The 23,721-nt window shown below is 40.6% G+C and overlaps 1 protein-coding gene across 1 annotated transcript; it reads left to right on the top strand.

Annotated features, from left to right (window-relative positions):
- Positions 1-440: 440 nt before the first annotated feature.
- Positions 441-23,140, top strand: LOC307173303 (E3 ubiquitin-protein ligase TRIM35-like). The gene is made up of 6 exons (XM_079896326.1): positions 441-1,084; positions 12,109-12,204; positions 12,419-12,649; positions 12,727-12,749; positions 12,831-12,949; positions 21,743-23,140. Exons 1-6 carry the CDS (start codon positions 689-691, stop codon positions 22,264-22,266), a joined length of 1,389 nt encoding a protein of 462 aa, XP_079752452.1. The 5' UTR covers positions 441-688; the 3' UTR covers positions 22,267-23,140.
- The last annotated feature ends 581 nt before the right edge of the window (positions 23,141-23,721 follow it).

The following is a 23,721-nucleotide window of genomic DNA, read 5'->3' as shown; positions in this document are numbered from 1 at the left end:
AGTGATCAATGAGAGACAAACTTTTGTCTCATCTCCGTTTCTCCTGATTATTCAGGACTTTTAATCTGTTGATCTGTTTGTTTCTCCAAACACTGACAATCAGCAGATAAACAGAGGAGTGTTTATCACTGAAACTTCAGCATGAGAAGAAATCATTATAAGAGAGAGGGAGCATGACAGACCCTGGAGAAACTCTGTGACGAATAAAGAATAGAAATAAATAAAACACGTGTAAGGGTTTTGAGATCTTTTATTTTTAATATTTGAATATTTTTATGGTTCTTTTGTGTTTAATTCAAGAATTTAGCGTTATATCTTAACGTTTCAATGCAAGTTCATTTTGAATAGGCTTAGATTTGGTTAATTTTATCTAAAGAAATCCTGATGTTGTTCTTTGACCTGTTTCAACAAACCAACTTGATCAGAAGCTCCACCCTCTTACAACACTAACCGGGAAGAGACTGACTTGTTATTTCTCTTTTCTGCCATACCGACTTTGTCTCGACAAAAGCAATAAAGTATCAGCGATCAGTGGAGTATGAAGGGAAACACTTCACAGAGGAATTTGAGAAGTTTGTTTCTGAACAAGTTTGTTTCTGATCTTTGTGATTCTCATGGTGATTCATTTTTGAAACCGTCGATCAGAAAGTGAAAGTAAGTTTAGATTGCTGGAGCTCAAACAGGGAAGATGGCTTCAGCAGCTGAAGATGATTATATTTGTCCTGTGTGTCATGAAATCTACAAGGCTCCTGTTCTTTTATCCTGTAGTCACAGTTTCTGTAAAGAGTGTCTTCAACAGTTCTGGAGAACCAAGGAATATCAGGAGTGTCCTGTCTGCAGGAGAAGATCCTCAAGATCTGATCCTCCAGTTAATCTTGCGTTAAAAAACTTGTGTGAGTCGTTCCTGAAGGAGAGAAATGAGAGGCGTTCATCAGAGTCTGAGGAGATCTGCAGTTTACACAGTGAGAAACTCAAACTCTTCTGTCTGGAGGACAAACAGCCTGTGTGTTTAGTGTGCAGAGATTCAAAACAACATGACAATCATAAATTCAGACCCATCAGTGAAGTGGTTTCATCATATAAGGTAAGACAAATGTTTCTTGATTCACATGTAAAGAATCATAACAAGTCACAAACACTGATCGTTCCAGTTACTAAACGATCTGGTTATTGATCGTTCCTCCTTCGATTGGGCTAAAAGCAGTCAATCATTGAGGTAATTCAGGAGGTGAACTCCCATCTGTCTCAGGGGGAGAGGGCTGCATCCATGAATATCATAAAAGTGCGCAGAGCAAGAGACAGTCAGAATGGTAGGACTCTATTTTGGTAAGCCTCTTCGAACGTGAATCTCAAGAACTGTGATGAGAGGCTCTCTGGATATGAAAGTATGCGTCCTCCAGATCTGCTGATAAAAAACAATCAGATCTGTGAGAGGATTTGTTTTAAAGTTAGCATTAGCATTCTGAATGGCCGTCTTACCAGAGCGCAGTTCAGACATCTCAAATCGAGGATGAGCCTGAGGCCGCCATCCTTCTTTGGAATGAGGAAGAAGCGTCTGTAAAAGCCTGAGTCGCCCTTCGCTAGAAGAGCTTGTGCTTCAGCTCGGAGGACGTGAGCGTCGATGTCCGAGACTGAAGTGTTAGTCACACTCCTGAAGCAGGGGAGCCTGCGAGAGAACTGGAGCGAGTAACTCCGTTTGATTATTTCTAAAACCCAATCTGACATGCCGGTAAAAGCTTCCCAAGCCTGGCTCTGGGCGGCGAGGGGTTGAAGAGTCGCAGCTGTGGTGGGGGGCTGATGCTTGCAATAGGATAATGAAGAGGAGGAATGCTCTTTGCAAAAGGTGTGTGCAAAGGTTTTTTATTTGAAGTGGTTCATCATCTATGACGACTTCTGGGCCGCTGTAAAACGCTCAGCGATGCCGTCCACTGCAGAACCGAACAGACCCGAGGGAGAGAGACGGGGAGTCAAGGAGGGCTGTCTTGTCTTGATCTCCGTCAGGTTCAGCCAAAGGTGGTCCTCCAAACTGGCCATGGCACGACCAATCGCTTGGGCCGTAGACTTTGCACAGCTCTTTGAAGGCTGTCGGGTCAAGACCAGTTTCATCCATCGTGCAGAGAAGGTTGGCCTGGTAGACTTGAAGGATCTAGTTCTGCACGGCTTAGAGGGATGGGCAGCTTTACGCAGAGATGCGCGGATGGTCTCTCCCAATGGGGGAAGCTTGGAGTACCCTTTTTCCTCCACACCGACAAACAAGTTGAGGGCAGACGAAGAGGAATAGTGGACGCATGATGTTTAGGGAGCGCACCATGACTTATAACAGAGTTTGCTCAGTCCTCCAATTCAGAGACATAGTGTCATCAAAGTCCTCCTCTGAGCCGCCAAATGAAACCATGGCACGCGCTCCAGATGAGGGAAGCAGGGAGCCCTGCAGGAGCAACACTCGTGGCACGGCATTTTGCAACAAATGTCGCTCAAATTTGCTCTTTTAATAGTGACATTGTCTCTTGAAGAGTTGCCGGATAGCCCAGAGGAGAAGCAGCAAGTCAGCTTTAGCTGTCGAAGAGCCGTTAATCCGCTAGTTGAGGCTTGTTTCAATGGTGAGCAGAAAGGCTCCTATCTTCTTCTCTTTGGAGACAGCGAGGAGATGATCTTCACGTTTGAATTCTAATGAAAACAAAAGAAGATATTTTGAAAAATGTCTGTAACCAAACAGTTGATGGACCCCATTGACTTCCATAGTAGGAAAAAAAAATACTATGGAAGTCAATGGGGTCCATCAACTGTTTGGTCACAGACATTTTTCAAAATATCTTCTTTTGTGTTCAGCAGAAAAAACAAATTCATACAGGTTTGAAACAACTTGAGGGAGAGTAAATGATGACAGAATTTTCATTTTTGGGTGAACTATCCCTTTAAATAGGCAGTCTGCCCCGTCCGTTTTGGCGGGCTGAAAAGCCATTTGTCTTTACAGGCGCACAGACGTGAACCAATCAGGCTTCAGTATTCAGTGTTGATCTGATTGAACAGGGCTGCAGTGATCAGGACTGGTTGTGTTTAGTCCAGCTGAACTACATTATAAATGCAGTTTGATAGATTTGAGGAATTAGTAACTACGGGGGCAAATACATTTTCACACCGGCCCAGTTGGTATTGGATAACTTTTTTGTTTCAATAAATAGCATTGTCATTTACAAACTGTACTTTGTGTTTACTCAGGTTGCCTTTTTTTTTTATGGTAGGTTTTAATTTCTGAATCAATTTAGTATTAGATGGGGGCAAATACTTTTTCACTGCATTATATGATCATATCACTGTATTGTCTTCTCTTCATTGTAGCGTTAATAGAGTGATTCTGACAATTTAATTTAGCTCAAAGGAATTATTAATCAATTTATAGGGAATTCAAAAGAATCACTTATTACGACCGAGCAAATGACTCGTTCAGGGTTCATTTGAACCGGCCGTAACCATCCGCTCTGCAGCGGATATACATTTTTCAAACTATAGTGAAACACTATTTATTAGCAAGGTAACTTAGATCAGCAGTTTAAGACATTAAATTTGTAAGCACATAACACAAGTAACACTTCTCCTTAAAATACAAACAAGACTTTATTGATTATTCTAACACATAGACTAAAACTAATATCTAACACAAACACACGCACACACACATTCATACGAGTTGCAGAAAGGAAGAGAGTGAGGAAAGAGTGAGTTTAAGAGTGAAATTATGAAATCTCAAGTTTCTATGCACTTAAGACATAACCTGAACGAACCATCAAGCATTAATTTAACCCTTCTATCGTTTTAGGCAGGTTATTAAATTTATATCAGTGCACCAGTTCAGTTTAAGAGTCTGGAGGTACTTGCGTCTTTGCTTTTGGGGATTCCCTTCTGTCGTTGTAAAAGGGGGTTTCCCGAGTTCGTTGGCTGGTGTCCTCGTGCTGGGATAGATGTCTGGGGCGGCCAATCACATGGTGTGTTGGCGGATGAATGAAAGTCTTGGTTGAAGCTGGCTTTGCAGAAGAAACGTGGACTGAAATCTTGCCGCAAAACTTAACTTAGAACCGAGACTCACAACGGAAAATAAGAGAACTAAGAAAATAAAGAAAATTGAGACAAGAGTAGTTAGATGGCTTGAATGAAGCTGTTGAACCCGTTCTTCTGATCTTGATTTGGGTTCTTTGTCTCTGCGCGTCTACATGGTTACTTTTTCTTGAGAGAGAGCATGCAAGCTTTGTTTCGAGTCTAAGATTTTAAACTCAAAAGTTTGTCCAACCTCCTGAAGAGATCGGACCAATTAGACACTGGCTTTATTTGTCTTATCATAAATCATGCGTTATCTGGGATCTCCTTACTCTCCAAGCTCTTGCAGAGAGTGCAGAGGCCACAGTTTAGACATCATTCCTATTATAAGAATACAAAACATTTCACACAGATTTCAATCAAGCCATCTTTTGAATCACGAGCATACGATCATACTGATATGAAACACAACACACTTTCATTCAAACATCTAACAGTTATAACCATTAAATGACTAACATGGGATCTAAGCTTATTAAACATGCATATAAGTGGTAGAAATGATGTTTTATTAACAAGGTTCGGGAGGAGCAGGTGCAGATAATTAACCCAATTAGCACAAGTGGAGATCAATCAGTAATCAACTCAGGACAATATAAATAACAGCAGAACCCACCTCTGTTCCTTGACAGTTTATTCACCATATTTGACTTCAAAATTTTTCCCCAGCGTCTTCCAATCGTTCGGCCGTCCCAACAATTCCACCTTAGGAAGTGGACAGTCATAGGATTGAGGCAAGCGCTGATAAATTCGGATGTTCAGTTCTCGCGAAGGATGAAGCGTATCATTGCAATCAGCCAACCTCTCTCCGAAGTCCACGCTAGGGCTGTGCGTTGAAGGAATTTCCCTTGCGGTAATTTTGAGTGGCTCAATAGCGCGGTATTATCGCCATTTATTTATTTAGATATATTTATTTGTCGCTATAAATAGGTTTTACCATGTGGTCAGCATGCAAAAACGAGTAGCCTACATTTTCAGTTACCAATGTAACCGAAACTAAACAGCGTCTCTGCGCATTGAAGGCTGTCAATCAGCGTGCATTACATTGTTACGGCAATGGACTGTCTTTGAGTGAATCATTAAATCGTTCATTCAACGAACACGTTAAAAAACGCAGATTATTTTAAAGATAGTAATGAAACAAGTTGTTAAGCTCCACTTTTCAAGGCTGAGCTGACCAGCAATGCGTCGCATGGGTAATGCTGAAGCTGACGCTTAAATGGCATTGTTTCAATGCGTGACTCGCTGCTTTTTGATTCCCGCGGCTTCCTCGCGCTGTGGAATGCCGACCAGCGCTGTCGCTGATGCCATTCATGGTAAATCCCCTTAAACGTTAAGAGGATGACACGACAAATATTTCGCTTTCCTTGGACACGGAAAGCTTTTCACGCATATGACTTGACTTGACCTCAAAGACAGACGCAGGTAATCGCACGCGCTCAGTCGATCTCTCTCATTCACTGTCTGTTAAGTCTTAAGAGCAAATCAATGAAGCCTCAGTACAAATCACCATGATAAAAACAGTCTCGTTATCATTATTAACTTATTTAACATTCAATACACAAGCAAAGTTCAAAACAAGAAGGGTGTTGCCTTATGAAAAAAGAAAACATGCAAAAATAGCGGTTGCTACGGTTACTTGCATTCCTCTGCGGTTGGCTTCTCAGTAGCACGGTTTTACAATTTTGCAGTTATCGCGACAGCCCTAGTCCACGCTGGCCCCCAAAGCGGCCAATAGGCAAAGTAAAGCCCACAAAGCTCAGGATTCACCTCGCTCGACAAACACCACCATCTCACTGCACCAAATCGCTTCCAGCATCAGACCACAGCGGTAGGCCTTCAGCGAGCTTGGGCCGCGCCCAGTTTCCTCCACTGTCAGACCTCACCATAAATAACAAGGTGCCCAAATTTATGCAAAGCTTTGTCTTTTACCATAAGCCGTCTATTTTGAACTTCACTAAATGAACTTCCCAGACAGTCAAATTGTTCTAAACGCGAACTGCTATCTTTGCTCGGCCACTTAAACTTCAGACGTGCATAATCCTATAAGGATTTCATCTCTCACCTCCTTTCACTTGCGTCTTGATTAATGCACAAGTCGAGCATCGGCCGCCAAGCCCCACTCTCCTTCTCCCTTTGTTCAGCCACACACCGCAGGAGCTCAGTTTCTCCAGGTAAGTTTATCCACTGCCGCAGCAGTGATGTCTCCTCTGTTCCCAGAGGAGCTCAATTTCTCTGGCTAATTTTTCTCCAATGTCTCAGCAGTGATGTCTCCTCCGCTCCCACTGGAGCTCTGTTTCTCTGGCTAATTTCTCCACTGCCACAGCAGTGATGTCTCTTCTGCTCCCACTGGAGCTCTGTTTCTCTGGCTAATTTCTCCACTGCCGCAGCAGTGATGTCTCTTCTGCTCCCACTGGAGCTCTGTTTCTCTGGCTAATTTCTCCACTGCCACAGCAGTGATGTCTCTTCTGCTCCCACTGGAGCTCTGTTTCTCTGGCTAATTTCTCCACTGCCGCAGCAGTGATGTCTCTTCTGCTCCCACTGGAGCTCTGTTTCTCTGGCTAATTTCTCCACTGCCACAGCAGTGATGTCTCTTCTGCTCCCACTGGAGCTCTGTTTCTCTGGCTAATTTCTCCACTGCCACAGCAGTGATGTCTCTTCTGCTCCCACTGGAGCTCTGTTTCTCTGGCTAATTTCTCCACTGCCGCAGCAGTGATGTCTCTTCTGCTCCCACTGGAGCTCTGTTTCTCTGGCTAATTTCTCCACTGCCACAGCAGTGATGTCTCTTCTGCTCCCACTGGAGCTCTGTTTCTCTGGCTAATTTCTCCACTGCCACAGCAGTGATGTCTCTTCTGCTCCCACTGGAGCTCTGTTTCTCTGGCTAATTTCTCCACTGCCACAGCAGTGATGTCTCTTCTGCTCCCACTGGAGCTCTGTTTCTCTGGCTAATTTCTCCACTGCCGCAGCAGTGATGTCTCTTCTGCTCCCACTGGAGCTCTGTTTCTCTGGCTAATTTCTCCACTGCCGCAGCAGTGATGTCTCTTCTGCTCCCACAGGAGCTCTGTTTCTCTGGCTAATTTTTCTCCAATGTCTCAGCAGTGATGTCTCCTCCGCTCCCACTGGAGCTCTGTTTCTCTGGCTAATTTCTCCACTGCCGCAGCAGTGATGTCTCCTCCGCTCCCACTGGAGCTCTGTTTCTCTGGCTAATTTTTCTCCAATGTCTCAGCAGTGATGTCTCCTCCGCTCCCACAGGAGCTCTGTTTCTCCAGCTAATTTTTTCTACTGCCGCAGCAGTGATGTCCCTTCTGTAGGACTTCTCTATTCATAATTAAAGGTCCCATTCCATGGATTATTTTTATTATTTTATCATGTTTCCAGGGGTGCCCTTATAATGTTAGTATGTTTTTTAGATCAAAAATTGTTATAATTTAGAAGTAAAAGGCATATTTCCTAGCCTGATTTCATTCCCTGGTTTGAACACCCTGTTTGAAGGGGCGTGTCTGCTGTGAGACTTCAGTGTAAACGCCCTCTGCTGTGATTGGCTGAAATGCTTGCATATGAAATATCTGGCATTACATGTGGAACTATCTGGAAAACTTTTACTATTACAGCTATTATACGTTTTTACTATTACAGCTATCGGGATTAACGAATCGTGAGAAGTTTTAGACAAAGCACAGTAGGAGTATTTAGATCTATTTCAATCACATAGAAAATTGCAGTGATGATGAGCATTGAGCAGATGACAGCCTGTTGATCGCGTGAATGAAGATCTTATCATTGCAACGCAGTTTCTGCACTCACTAATGATTTCACCAATGCAAACATGAGGCATATAAATACAGTAAGAGCTTCGTTGTGCAGTGTAACAGCGTCATTGATTTCATAACGAGTTTTGGCAAGTGTCCAGATAAACTCGCGCTGTGTGTCACAGCTTGGCCGATTGGAAAGGGATTGTTCTGTGATCGCTTTCTGTATATTAATCACAGTTTAAGTAAGATTATTTTCATCCTACTAAGAGAAACGATGTGAAGTTGATCGCTACTTCCATATTAAATCACTACTTGTACTTACCGCTTGCTGGAATATAGTTGAAATTGCCCCCTTCGTCAGTATGAAACGCTGAGAGAAGGTTATTTCCCTGCTTGATGTTATTCCAGGTTAGAAAAACAGTCCGTGGTGAAATGGACAGAGCAAACTAACAACTTCGAATTAAACTTTTGCGGTATCCGATTATAGATAAACATCAACCGTCTGTTGACATTTCGCCATCAATACGCCTGTGTTCCTGTGGGCGGAGTTTAGTCTAAACACGGTTCTGGTGATGTCACTAAAGCAGGATGTAGAGGGGTGTAGTCCAATCCAGGCGTTTTTTGTACAGTGCGTGCAGAATTATTAGGCACGTTGATTTTCTGATCATATTTTATTTCCAGGAACATTTTGCCAATTCCAAACCATATTAATCTTAATAACTACTATTAATTTTGTATTTAATCATTTATAAGTGACATATAATTGTTCATGAAGGCTGGAAATTAAAAATGTCTTATTTTCAGGTGTGCAGAATTATTAGGCAAGTTTTCTATTACAGATAAAATAAACCAAAAAAGAGATTAAACAAAGACTGAAAAGTCAAAAATTATTAAATGCCCATGAGAAGGATACAATACTAATGTAATACTAAAGATTGCAGTTAAGGCATGACCATTGGACAGTGAAATGCTCATTGGGTCAGCAGGGTCAGACAAAAACAGGTAGAGAAGAAAAGACACATATTAACTGCAAAATAATGAAGAATTATGGTGAAGAATTAAGTGTGAAACCATCAGGAACCCTTTAGTCTTCAGCACCACCATTTTCCAGAACTGCAGCCTACCTGGAGTCTCCAGAAGAGCAAGGTGTCAGGGGCTCAGAGACTTGGGTTAGGTAAAGAATCCTAAAAAATGACCCCCTCTTAATAAGAATCACAAGCTGAAATGTTGTGAAATACATGAAGACTGTTTTTTTATAGGCTTTATAGACAGACAGATTGAGAGTGACTCTTGAAGGACCAGCACCATAGCCTCTTCTACCACTATTTGAAGAATTCATCTTCTAGAATACGTTTTAAATAAGTTTTGGGAGTTCATTTTTAGTCCATCTCTGCAAAACGGACTTCAGGGTAGGCGATGGACTAAAAATAAACTCCCAAAACTACGTTTTCTCTTTCATCCAGCGAGCATTTGGTCTCACAGCGGATGCAGTGTGAGAAAATCTCCCGGGCAAACACTCATTTTCCTCTTTTCCGTTTCCTCTTTATGTCCAGCGAGCATTGGTCTCACAGCGGACGTAGCATCCATCTGTTTTCTCTTTCTCCATCCAGCGAGCATTGGTCTCCCAGCGGATGTAGCATTCATCTATGTTTCCTCTCTCCCATCCAGTAGGTACCGATTTCCCAGCGGACACAGCAAGAAGTCTCCCAGCTGGGCTTCCAAAATTTGTCACTCCGCCGTCGACTGATAGGACCCACCAGCCCGAAGCCGTGAGCTGCTCCTGTCGGAAGCTATATGGGCCCTCTCGGTCGGCCGTCTTTTGATCTCACCCCCCCCCCCCCCCCCCAAATCTTGCTGCTCATTGAGCTGCTCCCGCCAGAGGCAACACAGGCCCTCCTGGTCAGGCGGCATAAATTATGCTGTTCCTCATTCATCGGCAGATATGGCTCGCCCGTCCAACGCCATGAGCTGCTCCCGTCAAGAAACAACGCAAGCCTCCCCCGACTGGTTGTTCCAAATTACGTCTGCTCCCCACTCGTGAGCCAGCAGGCCCTCAAGCAACCAGGCTTATTCTCAAATCGCCAGCCCGCCAAATTTCTGCGTTTTGGGGGGCTTTTAAAGGGACAATCTACCCATTTGCATTAAGCTTTGCATTGTTAGAAACCCAGTCATACTATTGAATGGTCGTGCAACACTCTCTCATTTTCCCCTGAGACGGGAGAAATCCGTTATTTACCTTTTACACTTCCTCCTACAATGACGCAAAAATCGTCATTTTGCGTCATTGTAGGAGGAAGTGTAAGAGGGGGGGATTTCTGTTGAGACTACAAGCACTAGTTCCTCATCTTTCCCAGGGGGCGGGACCCGCTCACGCTACAGACCTATTACAGATCAGTGGGTGGGACTTTACTCTCTGAAACTGAAAGCAATATCCTCCATCTTGTTTGAAGCTAAGCTAACAGGCGCTGTGGAGACAGATGTAAAGTAATGACAATAGCGGAGGAGAGTGCTCAATATGATATAGAAGAAGAGGATTTCGAAAGTCTGATGCTTGAATCAGGTGTTTGTGGCTACCTTTACAAGCCGCATTATAGCAAAGAGCAGCCGAGGCAGAAGACCTGCCTGCCGCGGACGAGGAGCCCGGACTGGCTCGAGTTAGGGCGGACTGGTGGCGCCGGTGATCTCACTATGCAACTCATAGACTGTAAGATGCAACTCATAGACTGTAAGATGCAACTACGAACACAGAGATAGAGTCCGTCTGCGGCAAAGAATTTCAACGATGACAATTTCTCCTGGACGAAATCTCTGAATCAGACGAGGACACGTACGTTTGTGTTGAGAACTATCCTAGTTTCGCACCGCATATGTTCTGACTGAACATCCAGGTACCATGCAATAATTCACCTTTTCGAAAGAAATACAAACGAGGAGTAATGCACTAATGAGTTCGCCAACTAACTAGACATTTTGTGTGAATGTGAAATGAATTTCAAGCTCTGGTGGTAGCTAGCCTTGTAGACGGAAGAGTGATTTCTCTTATAGGCAGATATGCGCTTTCTGGATTAGTGGGAGTGGCTTGCGGAGCTGTGCAATGTGGTGCATTGTGGGAGTTGTTGTCTTTCATACAAATGCGTCCTGAAGTTATTTTTTGTCTTTCCTCGGTCACGAAGGCACCAAATGCAAAATTTATTTTACATTTCGACTACATATATGACCCACTTTAAATAAAAAAACAATGTTCAAATGGGTGGAATGCCCCTTTAAGTCTGGCGGCTGTCCTTTGCTCTTTTTGCTTTTTTGGGGGAGTACTCTGGGTTCGGGCAGAAATTCCGAGCTCGGAGCCCTCCACCCGGACAGCACGCCAAATACGCATAACCTTTACCGTAATAATTATATGTAGATGTGAACTCATGAAATGATGTTTTATTAACAAGGTTCGGGAGGAGCAGGTGCAGATAATTAACCCAATTAGCACAAGTGGAGATCAATCAGTAATCAACTCAGGACAATATAAATAACAGCAGAACCCACCTCTGTTCCTTGACAGTTTATTCAGCATCCCACCTCCACCCCATCTCCTCACTTTTAGTTCCATCTCCTCACTTCTAGTTCCATCTACTCTTACCAACGGGGGGAGTACTCTGGGTTCGGGCAGAAATTCCGAGCTCGGAGCCCTCCACCCGGACAGCACGCCAAATACGCATAACCTTTACCGTAATAATTATATGTAGATGTGAACTCGTGAAACAACAGAATTATGTGGTTGCATGATGTTTGATTATAAGTCCATGGAAAACTGTTCTGGAATGATTTTATGTATTGTTATGGGGTAAATCTCAGTTTTCTGTGGTTTGGAGAGATTTTACTCTGGGTCATTCAGAGGTCCTTAAGAAGAAGATGGTCTGTTTTGTATCTCTGTCATGGGCTCGAGCAGCTTCTGCTGTTATCTTGATCGAGCACTGAGTTGTGCCATCTCTGAACCAATCATTCTTTTAAAAACCATCTCACATTGACAAGTTCTTCCATTAGTTGGCCATAAAAGTTGGCTGGAGCCTTCTTTTATGGTTCTGGAATGTTGAGTTCTGTGTGGAGTTATGTTTGAACAAAACACCTGGAAGCTTCATTTGCGTTTGATTCGCACTCAGTCGTTACATCATTGTAAAATGGCAAATACTTTTTCACTGCATTATATGATCATGTCACTGTATTGTCTTCTCTTCACTGTAATCTGGTGTTTTAATGTATTTTTGTTCAATTCTAGGAGGAGCTCAATACAGCACTGGAGTCCTTGCAAGAGAAACTTCAACACAATGAAAAAATTAAAGCAGAGTTTGAGGAAACAGTTCAACACATCAAGGTGAGGAAACAGAAACGAGAGTCATTTTCATTACAGCTGTTGGATCACTATATACAGTTATGATTTGATATAATGGATAACAGTTTATTATTTCTGTAAATGACTAGCAGCAGTCTGCTTCTGGATCCGTTTTATGTCAGGTATCCGAGATTATCTTGGATATTAATGATGTGTGTCGATTGAGATGATTGAAGAGAATGTGCTTTGATTTCAGTCTCAAGCTGAGCACACAGAGCGTCAGATTAAACAGCAGTTTGAGAAGCTTCATCAGTTTCTCAGAGATGAAGAAGAAGCTACAGTCACTGCACTGAGGGAGGAAGAGGAGCAGAAGAAGCAGATGATGAAGGAGAAGCTGGAGGAGATGAACACACACATCTCAGCTCTTTCACACACAATCAAAGACATGGAGGAGATGATGAAAGCCAATGACGTCTGCTTTCTGAAGGTCTGATTTCAGATCATTGGTTGATTGATTGATGATTGATTGAGTTCTTGATGATAAATGGTGTGTTTGTTCTGCAGGAGTTTCCAGTCTCAGTGGAAAGGTGAGTGATCTGCTCCTGTCTCTGGTCTCTCTGGTTCTGATCCAAAGCCACTGCAGTTCTGACTCCTGAATGTTCTTCCAGAGTCCAGAGCTCACAGCCGGATCCACAGATGGCTTCTGGAGCTTTGATTCATGTGCCACGATACTTGGGCAACCTGCCGTTCAGAGTCTGGAAGAAGATGCAGGACATCGTCCAAAACAGTGAGTCTGACTGCAGGAGATCTGAGCTGGAAATGATGGATGGGTGGAGAGTTAGAGGCTCTTCATGACAGAGATAGATAGACAGATAGGGCCCTATCTTGCACCCAGCGCAATTGACTTTGTACCCCGACGCATGTATCATTCCTATTTTGCACCCGCGCACAGCGGACTTTTCCCTCCACAGACGCACGCCGGTAAACTTGGGAATGAACTTGTGCTCCCGGGGGCGGTGCAGCGAAGAGAGGAGGCGTGTTTCGCCGCAAACGTTCCCTGATGCTATTTTGTAGGTTTAGAAAACAATTTTGCCACTGACCAGGAAAAACCTAGACTAAAGTCAGTGGCGCATTATTCATATGCTATTTTAAGGGCGCATGCTTGGCATAATCAATGTATCGTGTGCACCTTGCACATACACTTTGATTCTCTCATCTACACAGAAGCAGCAGTTTTCATTTTTGCAAATCATACATTATTACAAGTAAAAATATTCCACATGAGGGAAATCATTGTTGTGTCCATGAAGATGTGAAAAATAGACATAAATCTAGCTTACACATTTATCCAAATTATTATACGCCTGTTTAACCGAAGCTAATTTGGGTGTGTTTCTCCATCCCCAATGTCACTTCTCTGTGTTTTACGGCCCTGACGAGAACGTTGGTCTCCTCGGCTGTGAACCGCTACTGGCAAATCCGCCGTTATAATAGCAATCCGCCATGGAACAAGCGCGCCTGCTCTTAAACGGAATGTGAGATGACACTCTGATTGGTTTATTTCACGTTACGCCCAAACCACACCTATGAGTAATGAAGCTACTTCAGGCCAACACATTTTAGATTTGTGTCGGGCGCAAGAGTCATTTATCCCGCCGGTATAATAGCAACAGCGCCCGAGACCCGCCCACAAAGTTGCTTGCATTTCGCGCTTGATACTTGCGTTTCAGATCGTTAAAATAGGGCCCATAGACACAGACAGAGATAGATAGATAGATAGATAGATAGATAGATAGATAGATAGATAGATAGATGATGCTTGCCTTGATGCTTGATGGATCAGCCTGTGACGAGGGCATGCATGGGCATGGGCCTTTCGTCTGTTTCCAGGGTGACGCTAATGAGTCCTCGGGGTACTCGTCACAATAGATAGATAGATAGATAGATAGATAGACAGCTAGATAGATAGATAGATAGACAGACATTGATAGATAGATAGATAGATGGATGGATGGATGGATGGATGGATGGATGGATCGATAGATCGATAGATAGATAGATAGACAGAGACACAGACAGAGATAGATAGATAGATAGATACTGTAGATCAGAGGTCCCCAACCCCCGGGCCGCGGACCGGTACCGGTCCGTGGGACATTTGGTACCGGGCCGCACAGAAAGAATATATAAAATAAATAAAATAATAATAATAATAATAATAATTGTTTCGGACGGGACAGTTCTCCCTTACGGACGTGAGCGCTCTGAAAGCAGCTCTAAAAGACTGATTTAAAACTTTCACAGAGACCTCAAACAGAAAGCAAAATGCCTGTCTTTAAATTTTATTTCGTTTTGTATTAATTGTATCTTAATTTTAATCAATGTTTCATCAACCAAATTGCCTGGATTTAATAAGGAGTAAATATAATAGAAAATATTTAATCACGACACGGAGGCGCGGGCGCGTGAACTGGAGCTGATCTCATAAATCAGCCGAAATTCAGCGTATAAGGTAGCCTACTTGCCTCACAGACCTGAGACATAGAAAGCTTGAAATGTCTAATTTTAAACAGAACAATTCAAAACGAAAGAAAACTGACTGTTCTTTGCTTATATGTAATTCGTATGAAATGTGCATTTCTCTTTGGCGCGTTCACTAGGCATACTGCGAAGATCGAGTCAGCATAACTTCATCTTTGCACAGAAAACACTTGTTTATTATTAAACAATTAAAATGTCTCCTGCTATATTTTACATATTCATAATCATTAATTTAGCCGTTTCTTTGTGACAGCTTTTAGGTGCTTTATTGGCAGCGCACCCTTACATCGCATCAGCACCGTAAACATGGAGATTTTTTTCTTTTGGGGGGCATTTTGTTTGTGTTCAGGCTTTCTCAGTTGTCTTTAGGCGCGATATTACGAGTACACTGCTAATAAAATTGCGAGTAAGCCTACACATTGGATTCACGTTTATTAGGCTATTATATTTAAAAAATACCCCAGTTTTTTATTTATTTATTTATTTATTTATTTATTTATTTATTTATTATTATTATTTATCCGCCATACCTTAAAGGCCGGTCCGTGAAAATATTGTCTGAGATAAAACCGGTCCATGGCGCAAAAAAGGTTGGGGACCGCTGCTGTAGATATATAGATAGATAGATAGATAGATAGATAGAACAGTTTGGTGTTTGTTAGATGGTTAGAATTAGTAACATGATGCTAATACAATCACCATGTTGCTTGCATGTTTTAGCAAGATGCTAACATAATGCTAGCATTATTAACATGTTGTTAGAATTGTGCTAACATGATTAGCATGCATAGTCTTTTAGTTAGCATTTTTGATGTTTTAACACTTATCTAATCGTTAACTGCATGTAGCTATTCACTGCTAGCATGTGTAGGATGTTCTGTTTGCTAGCATTAGTTAAAGGAGCCAACCACCATGTCTCTACAATCCCTAGTGAAAAAAAAGTATACTTTATTGTATTTGTAATATATTCCCTGTTTTAATAGTACATTGCAAATATACTAATAAAAAATGTACTATTTTTAAATATAAAAAAGTATATTAGCAGCATACTTTTGACTATTTTCACAATACAATTTTTAACACACTTTAAAATAATTGTAATTTAGTATATATTCTAAAAAATATATTTTACAAAAATATACGTGAAGTGAAAGTTCTGTTTATTTTTTATAAGTATATTTATTTGCACTTTTCTTAAATATATTTTATGAATCTTTTTTAACTATGTGCTGAAAATGATCATTGTAACAATGCATTGAAAGTATACTTTCAAAGTAGCCTACATTATTAAATAACCTGAAGTTGTAGTATACTTTGTTAAATTATGGAATTTTTTAAGTGTATTTCTTCATGATTGCAATTCACTTAATTGCTACTTTCAGAAAGTAATAAAACATATGATAAATGCGTTGAAAGGCCACACACAACTCGGCCATCCAGTCTGGTCTCATTGTTAGGTATTAATCATAGACTGTAAAAAATACGACAGACACGTACAATCACAATCATTTATTTATTGAGAAAATGCCAAAACCGGTACCAAAAGCCGTTCACATGACGATGTGTCGCAGTCCTCTCTGGCAGTATATAATAGTTTTGTATGAGGTAACGTTACAGAGCAGAATTTAATCCATGAAAATGTTAATCCGGTTTCGGTTCGCTGTTCGCTCTGTGAAGGCGCGCGCGCTTCTCCATTTCAAATCTAGTACACCATCTTAAACACGGCATGTCGCAATCTGTGACGAAGAATGCGAGAGCCAATGAGCGTTTGATATCACTTACGTAAAACATGTCGTATACAGTGGTTAAATTGGGCCGGGGCTCTCCGGGGCTCAGCCCCGGCACATAAGCCTGCTCGTTTGCAGTCAGTTGCCTACTGGAAATTATGTCACATAAAATTTGATGAAAGTGATGCTTTTGAAAACATATTTCTGATTATAACTGAAAGATTTTGAAATGGCATGTCTATTTTGTCTCGGCGGAGCTGAGATGAGAACAATCGGGACACGGCCGTATTCTTGTTCAGCTGCTTGATCTTGTTGTCAATCGACCATGATCGCGCACCGCTCGCGCTGCCATGCGCATCTAGGCTATTACTCAGAACTCCGACACGGATAAATGTACGCAGCAATAATGAATGTTCCTGGGAGATCCGTAGTTGCGCGGGATGTGGAAGCGCGCAAAAGTTCCAGAACCTTCGATCTACTGCCTTGAAAAAAAAAAAAAAAAAAAAAAAAAACCCGAGCTGCTGGCCGCCGCTGCAGCAACAGATCAATTTAGTCAAGTTTGTTGGTTGTACAAAAAGTGCACTGGCCTTGAATGACATTTAAGGTAAAAAATGCTTGGCACATTGTATGGGTCACTATCATAACAAGGTAATACAAAGTGTAATCAAGCGTGTTATATTTAATATGAGGGAAATAGGCTACACATGCCATGGACGTGACATAAAAAATCTTTAACTTTTAGGTGGCAAAATATTTTTTTTGTAATTCTGTGAATTACACTGCAAACCAATGTAATACTACCCACCGGATGAAGAAGGGTTGGCTCTCCACAGAACATAACATATTCATTTTATTTTATTTTTCATGTTCGCATTTAGGAGGAAAAAACAATGTTACGGACGGGACCGCTCTGAAAGTGGCACTAAACCACTGTTTAAAACTTTCACTGAGACCTCAAACAGAAAGCACAAAGCCTTTCTTTAAAATGAATTTCGTTTTGTATTAATTGTATCTTAATTTTAATCAATGTTTCATCAACCAATTGCCTGGATGATTTAATAAATAAGAAGTAAATATAGTATATAGACAATAGATAATCACGACACGGACGCGCCGGCGAATGAACTGGAATCTCGTCTCATAAATGAACCAAAACTCAGCGTATAAGGGAGCCTACTTGCCTGACAGACCTGATAAATATATCTATAAGCTTGGCAGGTCTTCTTTTAAACAGAACAATTCAAAACAAAAGAAAACAGACCGCTGCTTGAGTAGCCTAATCCGTATGAAATGTGCATTTCTCTCTGGCGCGTTCACTACTGCGAAGATTGCGAGAATAGCATCGTCAACTTCATCTATGCAGCCGACACAGAAAACACTTGTTTATTAATAAACAATTAAAATGTCTACTTGCTATATTTTACATATTCATAATCAGCGGCGGTTTCTTCATTAGGGCGATCGGGCGACGCACCACCAAAGTGTGAAAGGGACTTTTTCAATCACTATCTTATTCAACCAGGGGGGCAGGGTTTTCTATTATTTTGAAGGTACCCCCGGGCGCCGCCATTGGCTAGCGGACCCCCACCTGCTGTTAGCATCCCATTGACTCCCATTCATTTTGGCGTCACTTTGACAGCGAATAACTTCACATCTGAGGCGTTTAAAGACTCCATTTGTCCATTATTTATTTCTAAAGAAACACGAAAATGTATGAAAGGCTTCATTACCTTGTAGCTTCCGTTATGGCCCCGTAGAAGCAATTTTTGTAAAAATAGGCTAACGATTGCGTCATAACCACGCGACTCTCTGTCGCACAGTAGAGAGATTACCATATGGACAGGAGGAGAAGCTCGCGTGCAATCGGGGGGACGTGGAGACAAAGTGACAAAATAATTAATCAGAATACACAGCAAAAGTTTCTCCTGCTCCTAGCTCATGGACACCTCCTACTCACACTCTCCGTCTCTGCAAGTTTCGGAAGGGAATGATTCAGATTTCTCTTGACACAGCTACTAGAAGACAGACGGGTTGCTCACGTCACATCTACGTCGTCAAGCTCAGTTTGAGTCTGCGCAGTACGCTCGACCCCCAGGAAGTAAGAGTTTCTAATTGACTTCACTTTGTCTCCGTTAAATCCAATGGGGTCGCTGTGTCCATTTCTTTTACTGTCTATGCATTCAACCACAGAGTTACGCTAGCAGTCACTCACTGTTGTTCTGCCTCTGGATATAGTCCAATCAGCGCCAAGTCACGTTCTGTGGAGTACCGCCTCTTTTTGGGCGATTTCACTCTGGCTGAGAATCACCCAGAGTCTTCCCATAGACTTGCATTCAAAGATTTTTTTTTTCGAACTCCAGGCACTGCAATGCATTCTCTATGGGTTCCGGGAGGGCTCGCACTAACGTGCTTTCGTCATCATACGTAAACTTCACTTGTGCAGCGATTGGTGGAAACAAATATACCTCTAATAATATTTAGCCATAAGCTGAAGTGACATCCAATAATTTTCTCAGTGCATAACTTACATTTCACGGACATATTCTCCATCTATAAATGTTAGAAAGTCAATATTTCCAGTTTGCTGTCATGAGTGGGCGAGCTTTCTGCAAGCTAAACTTCCGTGAACGAGCGCCGCCGCGTGCATGCGCGCCGAACAGACGGAGCGCAATAGAATAGGAGCGCAATTATTCTGACTAAAATATACATTAGCACTAAATTATAAATATATTTAGCTAAAACATTTTGTTGTTGAATATTTGTTGTTGTTGGTGAACATAAATGTGCTAGAGAATTTCAAACCTACATGTGTACTTTTATGATATTAGCTTCTTTTTTTTTTTTTAAGTTTAGTAAATTACTTCTTTAAAAAGCATTATTTTGTTTTTAGATTGTAATGTTGCAATGTTAGAATGTAATGTGATTTGACCCCTTTTTTGGATAGACTGCAGATAGACAGCAAGGTTACACTATGTTTGTTTTTATAACCTTCAATATGAACATTGTTTGTAGGACAATATTGATCAGGATATTAAATATTTAAAAAAAAAAATTAAATACAGGGTTTTTTTTATTCAAATAGAAAAATAATAATTAAATACTCAGATTATACCATACATTGCCATTTAGCCCAAAAATTCAGATTTATTTGGCAATTGGCTATTTCCCAACCCTACCGGCTGAAGTTTTAGCTAAACTTTAGGCTAATGATAGCTACATTATTATCACTGTTAAATTGTTATTTAGCAATAAGCCTACATTCAGTCCTGAATTAATAATTCAGTTTGTTGTGCCCCCCCAATTTTTTTTAGCACCAGCCGCCACTGTTCATAATCATTACTTTTGCCGGTTCTTTGTGACAGCTTTTAGGTGCTTTATTGGCAGCGCCACCCTTACATGAACGTGTCACCACCTCATCAGCACCGAAAACAGGACATTTTTTTCAATCCCTGTTTTGGCAGGGGAAAAACCGATCAGAAAATGTAACGAAACGTTGTAGAAATGTAGTGGAGTAGAAAGTATAATAATTGCTGCAAAATGTAACGAAGTAAAAGTCAAAAGTATGCACTATTGATTCTTCTTAAGTAAAGTAGGCCTACAGAAACGAAGTATTTGTACTTCGTTACATTCCACCACTGCTGATTAACAGTAGGCTAATGTCCTAATACCTGTTGATACTACAACAATGCAAATATGCTCTTAACCTTGCAGTTTTTCACATATCATGTAAGACTCAATTTCTCCATTTCTTTGCACAAAACTCTCCAGAAAATGCCATTTGATAGTTTATTTTTCAAAAAATACCCCCGGACCCCCCTAGGGAGAGCCCCCCCACATAATAAATCCCAATTTAACCCCTGGTCGTAACCATGGTCGTAGCGCATGTTCGGGCGCAATTTTTGAATTTGAATTCACCACGAGCGCGGGATTGACGTTTACGGTCTCTGCTGAGAAGTGGAGATGAGGATCACTGGATAAAGGGCTGAATTTGGATCTGTTTCTTGCAAACAACGTATGGATTCTAAAGATTTGGATTACATCAAGCTAATAAAATTGACGTATTTTGTGAATTTATGTTGTGTTTTAGTGTATTATGGGTCTATAGGAGAAAACGCCTTTTGTGTCTCACGGTATTACATGGTGTGTTTTGTTCTGTTTTTCAATGCTAAAACTTTGTGAGGATTTAATAAACACTGTTTGAGTTCATTATGTGTATCTGTGTGGTATTGAATTTACATGTTATTTATTGTAATGACCCTGACAAGCTTTGGGGAAGAAAGTATATTTTTACTCAAAAATAATATATTTATGGTATATTTCTTGTTTGTTTGGAAGACACTCTTAATTAATTTGTAATGTACTTGTAATACAAAAAAGTATGCTTTAATATAATCAAGCATGAAAATACGCATGTACTTAAAGTGTACTAAGTATACTTGAAATTGTCTCAATTTAGCATAAAAAAGTACACTAAATACACAAAGTTATACTTTAGTATAATTTAATTATAACTAAAATACACTTAGTACAAAAAAATTATCCAAAATAGCGCACTTCAAGTTAACTAATCATTAACACACTTGAAGTATACTGACAATTAGTCTGGCTGCAAGTATACTTAGCATACTTTTTTTTCACTAGGGATGTTCTGGTGCAGAGTTATAGGTCTTGCTGAACAGTTGCTAGGGTACTCTGTTTAGTTGCTAAGGAGGGGCTTGACAGCTGCCAATTATGTTACTTCAAAGACTGCTTGCCAGTATGAATGATATAAACCAACGACAACTCCTCTATGACATTCAGATTACAAGATGTCCCTCTTTGGATTTGGGTTGCTAGGGTGCTCGACAATGGTTGCTAGGGCGTGGCTAGGAAGTGTTGAAGGTGATTCATGATTGTAAATCAAACACAACAGACAGTCATAATAAACTTATTTAAAACAAAACACAGACTATAAGAGCCAATAAAATGAAGATGATCAGATGCTGAAGATCAGACACACACTTACAGTTCTTCATCTACAGCAGAAATCTCAACAGATCTCAGTGATTTATTGTTATTTAACTTTCCCAAAGTATCAGTTTCTCTTGATAGACACAAATGTCTGAATCTCATATTTAATGTTTGTAGTTGATGCCGTTAAACGCTGATGATAAAAACGAGTGTGAAACTAATAACAGCACTGACAGTGATCAGAGGAAAATGTGTTTGATCAACAGGACGAGTGTCATAATTCATAATAATCTGTGTTGGGTTCACTCTTGATCATTATATGAAGATCAGAATAAAAGCATCTGTTGATTGTGTCTCATCAGCTCCTGTGATTCTGGACCCAAACACTGCGAATCCACGTCTCGTCCTGTCTGATGATCTGACCAGTGTGAGAGACAGCGAGAACTATCAAACTCTTCCTGATAATCCAGAGAGATTTGACTGTTATCCCTGTGTTCTGGGTTCAGAGGGTTTTAACTCAGGAACACACTGCTGGGATGTGGAGGTTAAAGAGAGTTTATACTGGACTCTTGGAGTAACTACAGCATCAAACCAGAGGAAGGGATGGGGTTTCTTCAACACTGATGTCTGGAGTGTGGAGTATGAAGAGGATTTTGAAGAGGACGAAATGTCTTTTGAGGAGGATTCTTCAGATTCTGGTTTTCTTGTTAAACAGAAGCTTGATCGTGTGAGAGTGAATCTGGACTATGACGGAGGAACGGTGTCGTTCTCTGATCCTGTAACTAACACACATCTACACACATTCACAACCACCTTCACTCACACACTCTTTCCATTCTTCTGTTGTTGTGACTCTCTGAGGATCTTACCGGTCAATAGTCAGTAAACGTCACTCCTGTAGATCTGGATCTTCCTGCTTTCATCATGTTTCCAATATTTAATCCATATCACATGAGTAAGAGTGCTGTTGATCTGAATATCAGTACAGTGGCTGTGATTGGGCCGTGATGATCACATGACTGATATCCAGCACTACAGCAACACTCAGATCAATAGACAAGAAGTTTTCATTTATATTCCACTTCACACAATTAGACCGATTAGAGACCGTTTTAACATTCATGTTTTCAGGATAATTGACATTTACCCGATTATTTCAGTCAATGTGTGTTTATTAATTTCTAACTTTTTTGCATCATAATTATATATGATTATATATCATATTTTTTCTTGTATTACATCAAATCACTAAGCAGTAAATTCTGCACATTCTCAGTGTTTGTTCAACATGAGACTAAATGAATAATTATTTCAGTTATAGAGGAGAAATGATCATTTGTTCATTGGAATAAATGGATGTAAAAGGTTCTTGCTGATAATCTTGTGTTTTAAATAAATAAATAATATGTGATTATGTGATTTAATGCTCAGAGTGAAAGATTAAATGTTTGGGATGATAATTAGGGTTTAAGTCGTGGAAACAATACTTTACAGACGTAACATGTTTATTTTACCTTTCTTTCTGCCTTTATTGGAAACTCCTTCAGTCTTCCTTCGTTTGACAGACGCACATCTGTAGTTTTGACGAGCGGCAGAGATTTTCAAGGCGCTGTTTTCCTCATCCATTTTGAAACAACACGTTATTATATATTATTAAATTGTATACAAACAATTATTTTTATTAACAAGTGTCATGATTTTTTGTACTTCGTTATAAAGACTATTTAGATCAATACTTGATCCAGCAATATTCAGAAACGGGAGCAGCTATTAGGATATTTTTCTGTTTAACAGTTTTTAGATTATAAAAAACAGACAAAATTACAAAAACAAGGAAGAATGATGTTTGCGAGGTAACGTATTATTCTTACCAACAGTGATAAAATAATTTAATATACAATTTAATTATATGAATATTATGAACCTTTTTAACGGTGCTTTAATGGGATCAACAAATACAGCTTCTGTCATGTGACACCATATATATTTGCTTTAATAAAAAGTGTTTCCAAACTAGTTTTTCGCAACATTTGAAGTTAAATGGAAAAAGATTTGATGATCGATAATCAAAAAATGATCAATAATTGTCATTTCCATGTCGGTAAACATTTTTTGATATTGTTGTGTGAAATCACATCAAAATAAATGAGAGCACACTGATAGTTTATAAAAAATATTACATGATTTATTAATTACAGTGTTTACTTGGTCATGGGCCATTGAAACCACAGAGCCCCCCCCCCCCCCCCCCACACACACACACACACACACACAACAAACCCCAATTTAATCACTAATGTAACTATATCTAATGTATGAGTACCAGTGTCTAATAATGAAC

Source organism: Squalius cephalus, assembly GCF_949319135.1.
Source record: "Squalius cephalus genome assembly, chromosome: 16".
Taxonomy (NCBI): domain Eukaryota; kingdom Metazoa; phylum Chordata; class Actinopteri; order Cypriniformes; family Leuciscidae; genus Squalius; species Squalius cephalus.
The sequence above is the reverse complement of the archived record's forward strand: the minus strand, read 5'-3'. Positions and strand labels throughout refer to the sequence as shown.